The 12,862-nt window shown below is 47.3% G+C and overlaps 1 protein-coding gene across 10 annotated transcripts in view; it reads left to right on the forward strand.

Moving 5' to 3' along the window:
- LOC144933589 (ryanodine receptor 2-like) overlaps positions 1–12,862 on the forward strand; it is a 318,383-nt gene that overhangs the window by 290,493 nt on the left and 15,028 nt on the right. For all 10 annotated transcript variants that reach the window (XM_078858546.1, XM_078858550.1, XM_078858549.1 and 7 more), the window contains 6 exons: positions 295–425; positions 1,449–1,491; positions 2,380–2,507; positions 7,030–7,090; positions 8,032–8,178; positions 8,676–8,810. In XM_078858546.1, coding sequence (XP_078714672.1) covers positions 295–425; positions 1,449–1,491; positions 2,380–2,507; positions 7,030–7,090; positions 8,032–8,178; positions 8,676–8,810 — 645 coding nt within the window. The remainder of the gene's footprint in view (positions 1–294; positions 426–1,448; positions 1,492–2,379; positions 2,508–7,029; positions 7,091–8,031; positions 8,179–8,675; positions 8,811–12,862) is intronic.

The raw sequence follows: 12,862 nt of genomic DNA on the forward strand, positions 1-12,862 counted from the left end.
AAAGAAGCTTTCGGCACGTGGAGTGAAACGTCGAACATCAAGCCAAACTAACGCGCGCGGTACAACCCGAAAACACGTAGGAGATTTGTTGCAGCACAACCCCGACAACCTGCGCAGCGGTGTAATTTTATTGACCCTGGTTGTGATGATGGACCGAGTGGACCTCCTGAACAGGATTTGACTGCGTGCCCCCTCTGCATTGTGAGCCGCGCTGCTTGCCCTCGGTGTCGCCGTTTACTTTTGAATCCACGAATCCCGAGCTCAGAGGCCTTGACTCGTCTCCTACCCCGCCAGGTCCCGCTCGTGATATTCAAGCGGGAGAAGGAGGTGGCACGCAAACTGGAGTTTGATGGCCTTTACATCACAGAGCAGCCATCTGAGGACGACATCAAGGGGCAGTGGGACCGCCTCGTCATCAACACGCCGTGAGGGCCACTCCCATCCCTGTGATTGCGCACGTGCGCCGCCCACCCCAGCATGATCATCGGCAGAAATTGCGGCGGGGGTGTGCAACGAAACGACGGGGGTGCCTCGGTGGCGAGATGTTAACTACCTCGCCTGGTATACAGGAGGTCAGGGGTTCGAACTTGACCCTGACGCCTGCTGTATATTTGGAGTTTGCGTGTCTCTCTGCCCGTGGTCATCTGGACTTTTCTCCGGGTCCTCTGGTTTTTCCCTGCACGTTTAGAATTGACATCACGAGTTTAGAGTATTTGGCTGCTATACATTTCCACGTGATAAGCCACTTTGTTGAGCTATCGGTTGTGACCAGGTCACTTCTGAAAAGAGCTCTCAGTGAGCCTTACCTGATTAAAATTAAAAAAATAGTTTAGTAATCCACATGCAGTGTTGCATGCCTCATTTCTATGCAATAATTTACAGATTTTTGCCAATCCACTGCAAGATAAGGGCCTCTCTGTGGCTTTGCCGGTCACGGAAGTTGTTTGACCACACCACCGCGTTGACGTTTTGGTATAAGATGCCTTCAGGTGTTGTCCAGCCCTGCCCGAACAAAGAAAGATTTTAAAACATCTAGAAAACATCTTCCAAAGCTGATGCAGTGCTTTGGAAGGTGTTTTCACTCGTTACCTTTGTGGGCGATTGAAACTAGCTCATAGGAAGGCATTCAGGAACACCCAATGTGTGTAGATTTTGACAAAGGAATTGGAATTAAATGTCAATGCCCACAGTATCAATCACTCCCATTGGTTGCTTATGGTGGCTGGCTGATAGGCTTGGCACTATGCCACTTGCTGGCAAGCGAGGGTGGCAGTCTGTGAAAGCCCATCTGCCATTCTTTTCCCTCCCGCTGACAGACTTAGGGCTCGTCTCGTAGCTATTATCTCCCTTGCACAGCTGTTGCGCTTTTTGATTATTTGTGCGTGGAAATCACTTGGCGATTCTGCAATTGCGAGATGGTTTTACCATGCGTTCGCTCTGCATTGCAGGTCCTTCCCAAATAACTACTGGGACAAGTTTGTGAAACGAAAGGTGAGCGCTGGTGAACGCGGTGCGTAAAAGCCCTGAGCACAATGTGACAAGTTGGAACTTTGCACAGAATTCCTCACAATTAGACCACACCAGTTAGTAATTTCAATGCATAGTCAACTTCTTGGTTCTTTCGGTAAAGTCACGTAGAAGGGAAATAATAAAATAATAAAAATAAAACATAAAATTATTCTCACGACGTTTCAGCCACAACGCAAGCTGCCGTCCTCAGGTGAAGAACAGGTCTGTCGGAAATCCCATATCTGCATTTCCCATAAATATGCTAAATTCCTCTTGATATGCAAATTCCTTTGTCAAGGCGCTCTTCCCCCTCCAACCCAGCTTAAATATACGCTGCCAAGCCTGGTGGTGTTCATTCAGACGCTGTCTTTCCGACAGGCCTGTTCTTCACCTGAGGACGGCTGCTTGCGTTGTGGCCGAAACGTCGTGAAAATTATTTAATTGTTTTATTATTATTATTTTATTATTTCCCTTCTACGTGACTTTACCGAAAGAACCAAGAAGATGAATCCCTGCAGTCACGAAAGCTTTAAATCGAAATGCAAGTCAAGTTAAACAAGCGATGGGACCGTGCTCGTCCAACCAACGTTGGCGGCCCTGAGTCAGTGGCGGGAAATTCCACTTTCCCATGGCGTGAGCCAGCCTCTTTGTGGGACGACCACTGTTGGTTGTCTTCTCTTGGCTTGGCGCTCATTTTATTGGCTCCGGGGGAGATGACGCGCCGATTTGAGCTTGAGCCATGACTGAGATTTGAACTCGCAACCTTGTACTTATGAAAAGTCCCGCTTTGATTACGGTGCCGCCCGGCCAGATATTTATTGTGATAAGGGAGATGTAGCGCTTTTTCTCAGAGTATTTTTTTTCTTCTAGGTTATGGACAAGTATGGTGAATTTTATGGCCGTGACCGCATCAGCGAACTGCTCGGGCTTGACATGGCCGCGCTGGACTTCAGCAGGAGAAATGAGAAGCCCAAGAAGGAAAGCTCCATCTTCGCACTGTAAGCAGCAGTTGGGATTTTCACTGTCAGCTTTTAATTGTACACATTTTTGTTTACGTATGAAACATGTACGTATAAAACAAAATGATTTGGCCTGTACGAAGATGCACATTCTGTACAGTGAAACAGTCTGTGAATAAATGCAAGAAAAATATAAACAGCAACCGCCGGTGTTTATTTGTAAATAATAATTTAGATAAGCTCAGTTTTATGCTTGTGGAGGACAGTAAAAATGCCTCTGTAAATAATTGGAAAAAAACCTCCTTCTACTGGGCAGGTAAGAGACAAGAAGAGACATTGATTCATTGAGACATGAAGAGGAAGCCTTTGGGTGTCTTGTGTTAAAGGTTGCTCCGTTGAAGATAGGTGCTGTTCCTCTGTCCGGCTGTCAGTAGGGGGCTCCAATGGCGGAGCAGTTTTTGTTGTTTACCGTTCAGCTTCCAGATGTTGGGACCTGACGCCAAACAGCTCGCAGTACAACCTGAAAACACCCAAGAGAGAGAGGGACATCGCGGCCGCAAAAAACCTCAGTGGTGGATTTGATGTTAGTCCACAAGAGCTGTTGACAGCCATTGAAAGAGCCAATGAATAGAGTGTACACATGAAAATATGTTGCGTAATAGCTGTCGGAAGTGTTCCACGCGGTATATTGGCAGTGTGCATTGAGGATAGTGGTGAGTTTTTTTTATATCGTTACTTAATAACACCATACACAAGCCTGTAAATTATCTTTTTACATCCCTCATTTGTGGTTTAAAAAAAAATGTACTTAGAAACTTCATTAAGATGAGAGGAGAGGTGGTAATTTTGTAATTTACAACCTATAATCTTTGTGAGACCAATATTTTACCTCACCACAATTCAATTACAAATTGATGAGTCGGCAAAATGTTAAATTCATATTATTAACACCAGTTTTCCTAAACGCCGGTGCTTCAAGCCGATTACCGTAGAGATTTACAGTGGTCTGCTTTCTAGCGTGGAAGAGTAGGCCAACGTTTATTTCAGAAACGCTCTCTTGAGAGCTCCCTGTAGTGGTGTGAGCAAGAAATTGCAGGGCTGCACCTTTATCCTTTAACCTTTACGAATGCATTAACGCGTGTAACTACGCCGTTTATATTCGAGCAAAAATGATTAGTAATTGTGCAAGGTCTATCCACGGTGTGAGGTAACACGAACTGGCATTTAAATAATCTTAAGGTGAAGGCTTCTGTTACCTCGGCTGAGAAGGAAACATGATTATAAATGTATTTCATGGTTGGCTATGTATGGCGCAAAAGAAGTTCAACATACATACATAAAGACGTTCAACATACATACATAAAGACGTTCAACATACATACATACATAAAGACGTTCAACATACATACGCACGTTTTCCAGTCGAACATGCCGGCCTCTTCAACACAGCCTGATATGATACACAGTGCACGTCGCAGAGAAGGTGCTGCAGAAATAACTCTGAAATTCATCACAATGGCATGGGTGCACTCGATGAGTGTAGGCTCTGTCAAGAAACATCAGGTTATCAAATTATAGCGCGGAAATTAAAATAATGAGCGTCCACAAATCCCACAGCAATCATAGTGAGAACGGAGCCCTTTCTTTAGCAAGATACTATTTTATGCAAAACATTATTCTACACCACGAATCGTTAGAACACTACTAAAAACGAGTGGAGTCAGTCAGAATTCAAAGTACAGGTATTTCCCTGCTCAAGCGATCGTAGGACGGCATTCGTCTGGGTTAGGGTCAACGTTGGCGTGTGGTCGGAGCCGTTGAGCCAGCGTTCCATATTTAACGAGCACCTCCAATTCCACATTTCCTTGGCGAACGCCGTTATGTCATCAGAACCGGGACTGAAGCAGAGCGCAGAATATCACAATCACCAAATAGCGTGGCTCTGAAAAGCGAGGTTATGGACGCAGTGCAGGCTCGTCTTGTTAACGAGTTGACGTGGATGGCACTTAGCAACGCGGGGAAATGGAGTGGCTGCTTTTTAGGCGGCTCCGTCGCGCGACTGGGCCCTTTCGCCACGGTGTGCGCGTCCAGGGTTGTCCAGGCGAAGCGACGCCAGCTCGCCCTGGCAGCGACGCTGTTTCCCCCCGCGCCGTGTTCACGGCGGACGATTTGACACCGGCCTTGTTAAGGAAAACCAAAACAACCGCGGGGGGGCAAGAGGAGACGACCGGGCGGGCAAAAATGACGCCGCGAGGAGAGAGAGATAACCGAGGCACTCGCATCACTCGCGTCCAGAATCAGAATATTTATTTACACTGGAGGAATCCGATGAGCTATAAAGCTCTTGTTCACAGATGTCCAGCCTTGTCGTCGTCGTCGCCAGGGTTACACCTCCCCGGGCCAGCGGGTGACGACGGATTGGGAAGCCGCGTGGGTTCGTTTGTGATGAAGGTGTAAATCGCCGAACAACAGCGGGGAATTGCCGCTGAGCTAAGGTGTACCTGGGCAAATTCGAATTCAGGACTGCGGGGGACATACCCTGTGTGACTTGTGAATATAAAAAGTGAATGAAGGCCTACCCGGTAAAATTTAGTTTGATTAAAAATGAATAGTCATGCAAGGTTTGCTGTTATTGTCATTTTTATTCATCTTTACCCCTTATTACTTGAGGTGTATTTTGAATGACCTGTTGATTTGTAGTCTTGGGCTACGCAGTGGGTCATAGCTCTTGGACAAAACGCTGGGCTACTCCGTGGCATTAGTTTGAGAGGCTACAGTCTAATGATGAGACTCGGGGAAATCAATAACCAGCCCGCGGTTTGCTGTTTCATAACACATGCCACTTGCAAAATATTTATCCACAAGAACTACTGGTCAGCTGCTGAAATGTGAATTTCCTTAGCGAATTAAACAAACCCCCTTGCCTGTTTATTAAATGTCTCCCTCTCAAGACTGCACATTAAACATGTTCCTGCTGATAACGCAAATCAGACTACTCCAGAACCCTGCACACAGCAGAGCCGCATGTCACGACGGGGGAAAGACACCAGAATAGACCTCACTTCGAGCTCCAAATCCATTACCGGACCAACTTCAAGGTCTCTCTCTCATCCTTTTCAGGATCCTCCATGGACTCACTCCTGCTTACCTCTCCGTGTTCATCTCACTCCACTCCCCTCCACGCACTCTCCTGCCTCTCTGCTTTCAACTCACTCCACTTTCCTCCACGCACTCTCCTGCCTCTCCCCTCTCAACTCACTCCACTTCCCTCCACGCACTCTCCTACCTCTCTCCTCTCATCTCACTCTACTCTTATCCACCCACTATCAACTCCAGCAACCAAGGCTTTCTGTCGAAGCCCCAAATCCGCCTTTGCGCAGTAGGAGGGGTCACCCTTTCACCGCTGTTGCCCCCATTGTCTTGAACTCCCTTTCTCCGCGCCACCTGCACTTTCGACTCCCTGCCTCTATCGTCTTGGTTCTTTCGGTAAAGTGACTTTACCGAAAAAACCAAGAAGATGAATCCCTGCAGTTACGAAAGCTTTAAATCGAAAAAAATCCCTGCCTCTATCCAAGTCCACACTCAAGATATTCCATTTTCCTCTCCCTCCGACGGTCCGTTTTGCTCTATGAAATAAGTATGCCGCCTTTCCCCCAGTGATGCCCATCACCCACCGCTCTGGGGTACCTTGAGGTGCGGTTTGCGTTGTGGACATTTTGTAAATCAATTGGCATAGCGTCCTTCTGAGGCCCCTTCAGGACCCCACCGCTCTGTCCCACAAGGGCAAGGCAGTCATCACCAAGCGGTGCAGACAGAGCATTTTGTCAGAATATAAGAATACGTTTTTTACCCTTCCTGGCAATAAAACAGGTGCTAAGGTGTTAAAACATAACACAGAAGCCTCTTTGCAAGGAATCATATCTGCATTAACCACACAAACTTGTAGTGAACATGCAAAGAAAAACATTCTCTGGTAATATATGCATTGTCTTTGAAACTGATTGGTTTACACCAGAGGGACTAGTCTCAACCAATGTTAGACCAGAGGACGCCAAAAGGCGAATAGCACAAAGACAATGCACTATGGTGACATTGGTCCCATGATAATAGATCATTTTGCTTCTTGTACCGGCGTGACTTTGTGAAATGAAACTGTGAGTAAGCAGCGTGCCCGTTGTGCACTCTGCTGAAAGAAAACACCTGGCCCCGGCAACATTTGCTCATGAAAGTCTGGACGTAAATTAGGTTTTGGTTCCATTTTTCGAATTGAAGATTGAGGGCATGCGTGTGTGTGTCTGTGTGGGTGCGTCTGAGTGGGGTGTATGTGAGTGTGCGAGTGGGTGTGAGTGTGTGTGTGTCCGTGTAAGTTGTTGAGTGTGTGTGAGTGCATGAGTGGTTGAGTGGGCCTAGTACCCTGTAGATGTCGATAAGAAATCCAGAGAAATGTTTTGCCAGAGTTCTTCCTCGTATTTATTTTCAAAAAATTTTACGGTCGCTTTTCAGGCGCCCTCTGATTTTAAAGTGCGTGTTGTGTTTTTTTTTCACTATCCTCATCTCAAAGGCTCAACTCAATTGATGTCAAATACCAGATCTGGAAGCTGGGTGTCGTGTTCACGGACAACGTAAGTAACACATCGTGCGCCTCTTACGAGAACGCGTGCATGCCCATTGATTTATCGGATGCCTTTGTTAAATAAGCTTTCATCTTAAATGGCACCGTAAACTCTCTTAAGTAGTGGTTCCATATGCACAGCTTTCCTTTTAAAGCAATAAACGCCCCCTTTGCACGTGCACGCGCACGCATGTGCGTGCGTGTGTGTGCATCTGGAAGTGCTGCCGCGAAGGTTAAGTGTACTCCGCACCTCACCTTTATCGAACCAGGTTTGACTCCAAGCCACCGTTGTAGAACCCGTGAAAGTTATCGTTGCCTTTAGTTGATTATGCCCAAAATGAGTGGCAGCCAAAATGGGTGTATGACGGTGCTGGTCCCAACATTTTCTTTGCTGACTTTAATAGGTGCTTATGCCCCTGCAGTCGGATGACTTGCATCTTGGCCGTGTTGATTTGGAGGAGGTGGTGGTTCCCAGCACAATCCCATTGTAGGTAATTTACTGGTTGAACAGAGACAATGTCTACTAGAGTGACTTGGCTGAAGGTTGCAACCATCAAACTCAGTACCTCTGGACTACGAGTCCAGCGTGCTGCATCTACACCATGGCGTCCTTGACCTAAGAGTAACCGGGGTCAAATGAGATGTTTGTGCGTGCGTTCGTACGTTCGTGTTGGGGGTGAGAGCAGTGACGCCGTGCTTAGAGCAACTGCGCCATAACCCAAGAGGCCTGGGTTCGATTCCTGCCCATGCGCAAAGTCAATTTCATCGTTAGTATCGGGACGAGTAGCCAGTGCGGCGGGCGGACGTGCCCGATGCCAGCGACACGTCTCCCCGCTAGTGTGCCTCGTCAGCCTCTCAGTAGGTGCCCTTCCAACAGCACTTGCACCAACAGGGTCTGCGCGTCTGAGCGGAGGCGTGCGTGCGTCCGTCCGCGTCCGTTTCTCGCTGCAGTCATTCCTCTACCTGGCTTGGTACATGACCATGTCGGGGCTGGGACACTACAACAACTTTTTCTTCGCCGCCCATCTCCTGGACATCGCCATGGGCTTCAAGACCCTGCGCACGATCCTCTCGTCCGTCACACACAACGGCAAGCAGGTGAGACGCGTGACGCTCTCTGACGGCAGCTTGGGGTGAAATTAATTGAGCTAATTTAAACGAGGCAACACTTTCACGTGTTCGCATCGGGTCATCGTGTCGCGTTCCCAAAAGCGACGCAGCGAAAATCTTACCCGAGATGATTGTTCACGCGGGCGGGGGGGGGGGATTAAGTGACGCACGGCCATGTAATAGAAGCCTTCCGTGATTTAATAATTGAAGCCCTTTGTCAATCCACTTGAGGATTAAGGCCTCCCCATTGCCGGGCCACTTCGAGGTTTATTTGTTTTACCTTTGCCTCAAGCGAAAATGTGTAATGAGGCCCTCTGCATCGTACGCTCCCTGCAAGCTTTGTGCTCAGTTCTGTTGGCTCCCCTTCTTCAATTCAGTTACAAGGCCAACACGGATGGCAGATTAATGAATGAAGCAACGAACGAACGAACGAAGGAACGAACAAACGAATGTGTGTGTTTGTGTGTGGCCTTTGTCGGGAGCAGCTGGTGCTTACGGTGGGGCTCCTGGCCGTGGTCGTGTACCTCTACACCGTCGTGGCTTTCAACTTCTTCCGCAAGTTCTACAACAAGAGCGAGGATGAGGACGCTCCCGACATGAAGTGTAATGACATGCTCACCGTGAGTCCCCGCCGCCACCGAGGATTGCGTCCCGCTCGGCTGAGCGAGGAGCGGGGGGGGGGGGGCGACAGCGCATTAGGGGGTCAAGAAGATGGACATTGCACCGGATTTAAAACTGCTTGGTGAGGGTGCGGAGGGGGGGTATCTGGGACGGTAGGCGACTGAGCTCCGTAATTACTTGTGATCGTTGAGCCAGAACCTTTGGAGATCAAAAAACTTGATGTTGGCGACCTCTGAGGATACTGTGTTCTCGAGGGCAGTTAAGTTATTTATCTCGGTGTGGCCACAAACGACTGCGTGCAAAAAAAACTCAAAGAGCTACTTAATTTTTTTACGTAATTTAGCCCAGCCCAGTTTATACGGATAAAATGTATAAATTATATCGCATAATAGCGGGCAACTCGTTGAGTTTTCAATAATTCCTCCTGCTCCCAGCACACACCCATACCCAAATGGCATATGCCTGTTGTACGGTTTTGAAATTGTGCGTTTGTCCAGCTATTGTAAATGGCAGAGTGGATAAGCAGCTCCGGGGCTGATAGACCAAATTATTTGCAGCTCTGCTGAGTTCAAGTCTGCTGGGAGAGAAAATGAACCGGGAGTAATAACAGTGGGTGGCATGACATTTAAAAGTAACGTACACTCGGGGGCATTACACTTGCCACAATGAATAATTTTGCCTCGATGTATCTGTCTACCCTGCAACTGATTACGTCAACACTTTGTCTCCAATTTGTCTCTCATTGCCGGGGGCAACGAGAGTGGGTGGCAGCGAGAGGAGGGTGGTGGCTCGGGGTTGTTGGAGTGGAGTGGGGGGGGGTGCGTTCTGTGATAACGCGTTGACCACGATTTCAGCCGAGGAAACTCCCCAGGCAGGCTGAGCAAAAAGGAGAGTCGCGCGAAAGGGTGAAGGGGAAAAGAGCAAGCGGGTGTACGGGTGGAACGCTCGAGCTGAGAAGAGCAGTGGAGGAACGATTCATGTGGTGAAGCAAGATTTAACCTGCGTCCTTCACTACGGAGTAAACACAAGCGAAGGTGTATTAATTAGGAGCTGTGAGTTTGCGCTCGCACAGCGTCGAACGAGACCTCGGAGGAATAGGAGATCTATGCCAAGATGTTGTGTATAACAAAGCCTTCATTGACCGTTGCAATAATGATATTAACGGTGAACTGTGAGAATGTTAAGATATGTTCTCCGTTATAATAACAGTGTAAAGATGTTCGTTCAATGTTTTGCCAAGAGTTGCTGCAGGTAGAATGCTTGAATCGCTGTAGAAAAGCGATAAGTTCCTTGGCTGGTGTTGATGAAATGAGTTCCACCGCTGAGTGGTCAATTCCGTATGGCAGAGACTGGCCCATGCAATGGGAATGTGGAATTCCCATCATTATTTCAGGTCGGTCAGAATGGGAAAGCGACTGGCCCGGACGATATCCCTGCTGAGGCCTGGAAGATCCTTGGCAGGCAGGGTGCTGCCCTCCTTACCCAGCTCTTCAACACCATCACGAGCACCAGTGAGGTCCCAGAAGCCTGGTCGACCAGCACGACGGTTCCAATTTGGAAGGGTAAAGGGGACGTGGCAGAATGCTCGAATTACAGGCCAATCCGGCTCCTGTGTCATGCGATGAAGATCTTTGAGCGAGTTTTGGACACGAGGATTAGAAACATCATCACCCTATCACCCAACCAATGCGGCTTCGTCAAAGGATGTGGCACTACGGACGCCATATTCGCGGCGAGGCTCCTGCTGGAGAGGCACAGAGAGAAGAACCAAGCTGTGCACGTGTCGTTCCTCGACCTTGAAAAGGCATTTGACAGGGTCCCCCACGACCTCATCTGGCACTCGCTTCGATCCCATGGAGTCCCTGAAACCTACGTGCATTGGGTGCAACTCCTATACAAGAACGTCACCAGTGCAGTCAGGTGTGCAGTGGGCATATCACCGCCATTTCCCATCAGCGTTGGAGTGCACCAAGGATCGGCCCTGTCACCACTCCTGTTTATCCTGTGCATGGACACGATCACTGCCGTGTCCATGCACAGGATAAAGAAGCGATGGATGGACCGAATAAAGGAAGACATGAAGACGGTCAACGCATCCCCTGAAGATGCCCTGGACCGAGCCAAATGGAGAAGACAATGCCGAAAAGCGGACCCTGCGCCACAGCGGGAACAACGCTAGGAAGAAGAGAAGATTTCAGGTCGGTCAGCAGATGATGAGACCTGCCACATTGCTCATTCGAGCATCGGCACAACACTGCCTTTGAGTATCGGTCTCTATAATAAGAGTGCATACACCTGAGTGACTGTGGCGTCAAGATGATGTACTGCTGTGATGAGGTAAACACGCCTCTCCTACTTGCCGTGATAAGATAATGGCATCAAGATTGGCCGTTTAACTCAGCCATTTATTTAAGCTGCTAAGGGCTCACATTGAGCCATTCAGCTCTGTGTTGCGAGAATGTCCACAGATCTAGACCGTGGGCAGTTACAGAACATTGCAGGGAGGGAATGTGCAATCGAACTAACAAGAGCGGAAAGCAATTGTATTTACACGAAACCCACGCCAGAAATGACTGCCAACAGAATAGACAATAGTGCTTAAATACAAATCAGAAACGCTGTAAAAAAATCCATCGCAGATCTATGTAAATAAAAACTGTGTATGCAGCCTCAGACATTATGGAGCTTGGTTATAGCAATCACAATTGTGGCAGAAGTGATCCTGCTTCATGGCCTTAACACGCATGGCTAAAGAAGGTATCTTTGGAATATTAAGATTGGTTATGAGGACATTCCTACAAGTGGGTGCTGCGCAAGAGAAGGCCTTGGAACCAGTCTGAGTTCTTGATCTAAACTCTTAAACTATTATAAAACTATAGATTTTACCAGGTAAGGCCCCCTGAGCTATGTAGCTCTTTTTCAGAAGCGACCTGGCGACAAATGATACCCCAATGAAGTGGCTTTTCGTGTGGAAATTAATAGCAGCCAAATACTCTGAACACATTTTGACTCTAAATGTAGAGGGAAATTCCGGAGGACCCGGATAAAAATCCACATGACCACGGGGAGAGAGACATGCAAACTCCAAATATGCAGGTGTCAGGGACGGGATCAAACCCACGACCTCCTGTATACCCGGCGAGGTTGTTAACATCTCGCCATCGTGGTCAACAGACAATCAAGTTTGTCTCGGTTTCTTGGGATCTTTAATGTCAGTTAAATCCTGAGCCTATTTGGATTTAAGAACGTGCTCGAGGATGATCGCCCAGTGTTGATGTCTACATAACTCCGGCGAGGAGAGATTGGTGACTCACACTCGGAGATTTCTTGACCCCAACGGCTTCTCACGCGGGCACTGCGCTTGCAATCATTACGGGACTTGGCATTTCAAGTCTTATTCTCCGTACAGCAATCATTATTGAAATGCGGGCTGCTCATAAAGGTATAATCCGTTATAAAATATTTAAATTGGACAGCATTGTTTGACGACGTATTCCTTGTAGTATAGTTTTATAAGTGTATTGTTGTATAATCCAGCTTGAACTGCTGTCATAATAATTATTTTATTTTCTAATCGTCATAACTTTTATGGGCACCATGCACTTGGTGCACTAACACACACGGTCTTTAAAAATAAGTGTATAAAGGAGATGAATCTCAGTTGAACACGTAGGCTTTCACGACCAATATTTTTCATAATAAAGGTTTTTGGGTTAGATCGCATAATTATAAATTTGTCGTAACCCTCCACCACCCGACACGGCCAATTAGGAAGGAATTTGTCACGTAAACAAAATGCCAAATAGTTACTAGTTCAGCCAAATTGTTTTCATCTGCCTATTGCCTTTCCTGTGCTTTAATTTTAAGTGCATGCATATTCACGTAATTTACATTTTTATATTTGTAACACAAATATGCACAAGAGACTAAATGTATTTACAAGGACCATAAATAAACTGGCCGTGCATTTCTCGATAAAAATGATTCCACGAAACAACGTATTTCTAATGTTCACTTATGTAGCATTAAGTGTTTCCATATAATTGCTTTA

This window comes from Lampetra fluviatilis, chromosome 7, assembly GCF_964198595.1.
Source record: "Lampetra fluviatilis chromosome 7, kcLamFluv1.1, whole genome shotgun sequence".
NCBI classification, from domain to species: domain Eukaryota; kingdom Metazoa; phylum Chordata; class Hyperoartia; order Petromyzontiformes; family Petromyzontidae; genus Lampetra; species Lampetra fluviatilis.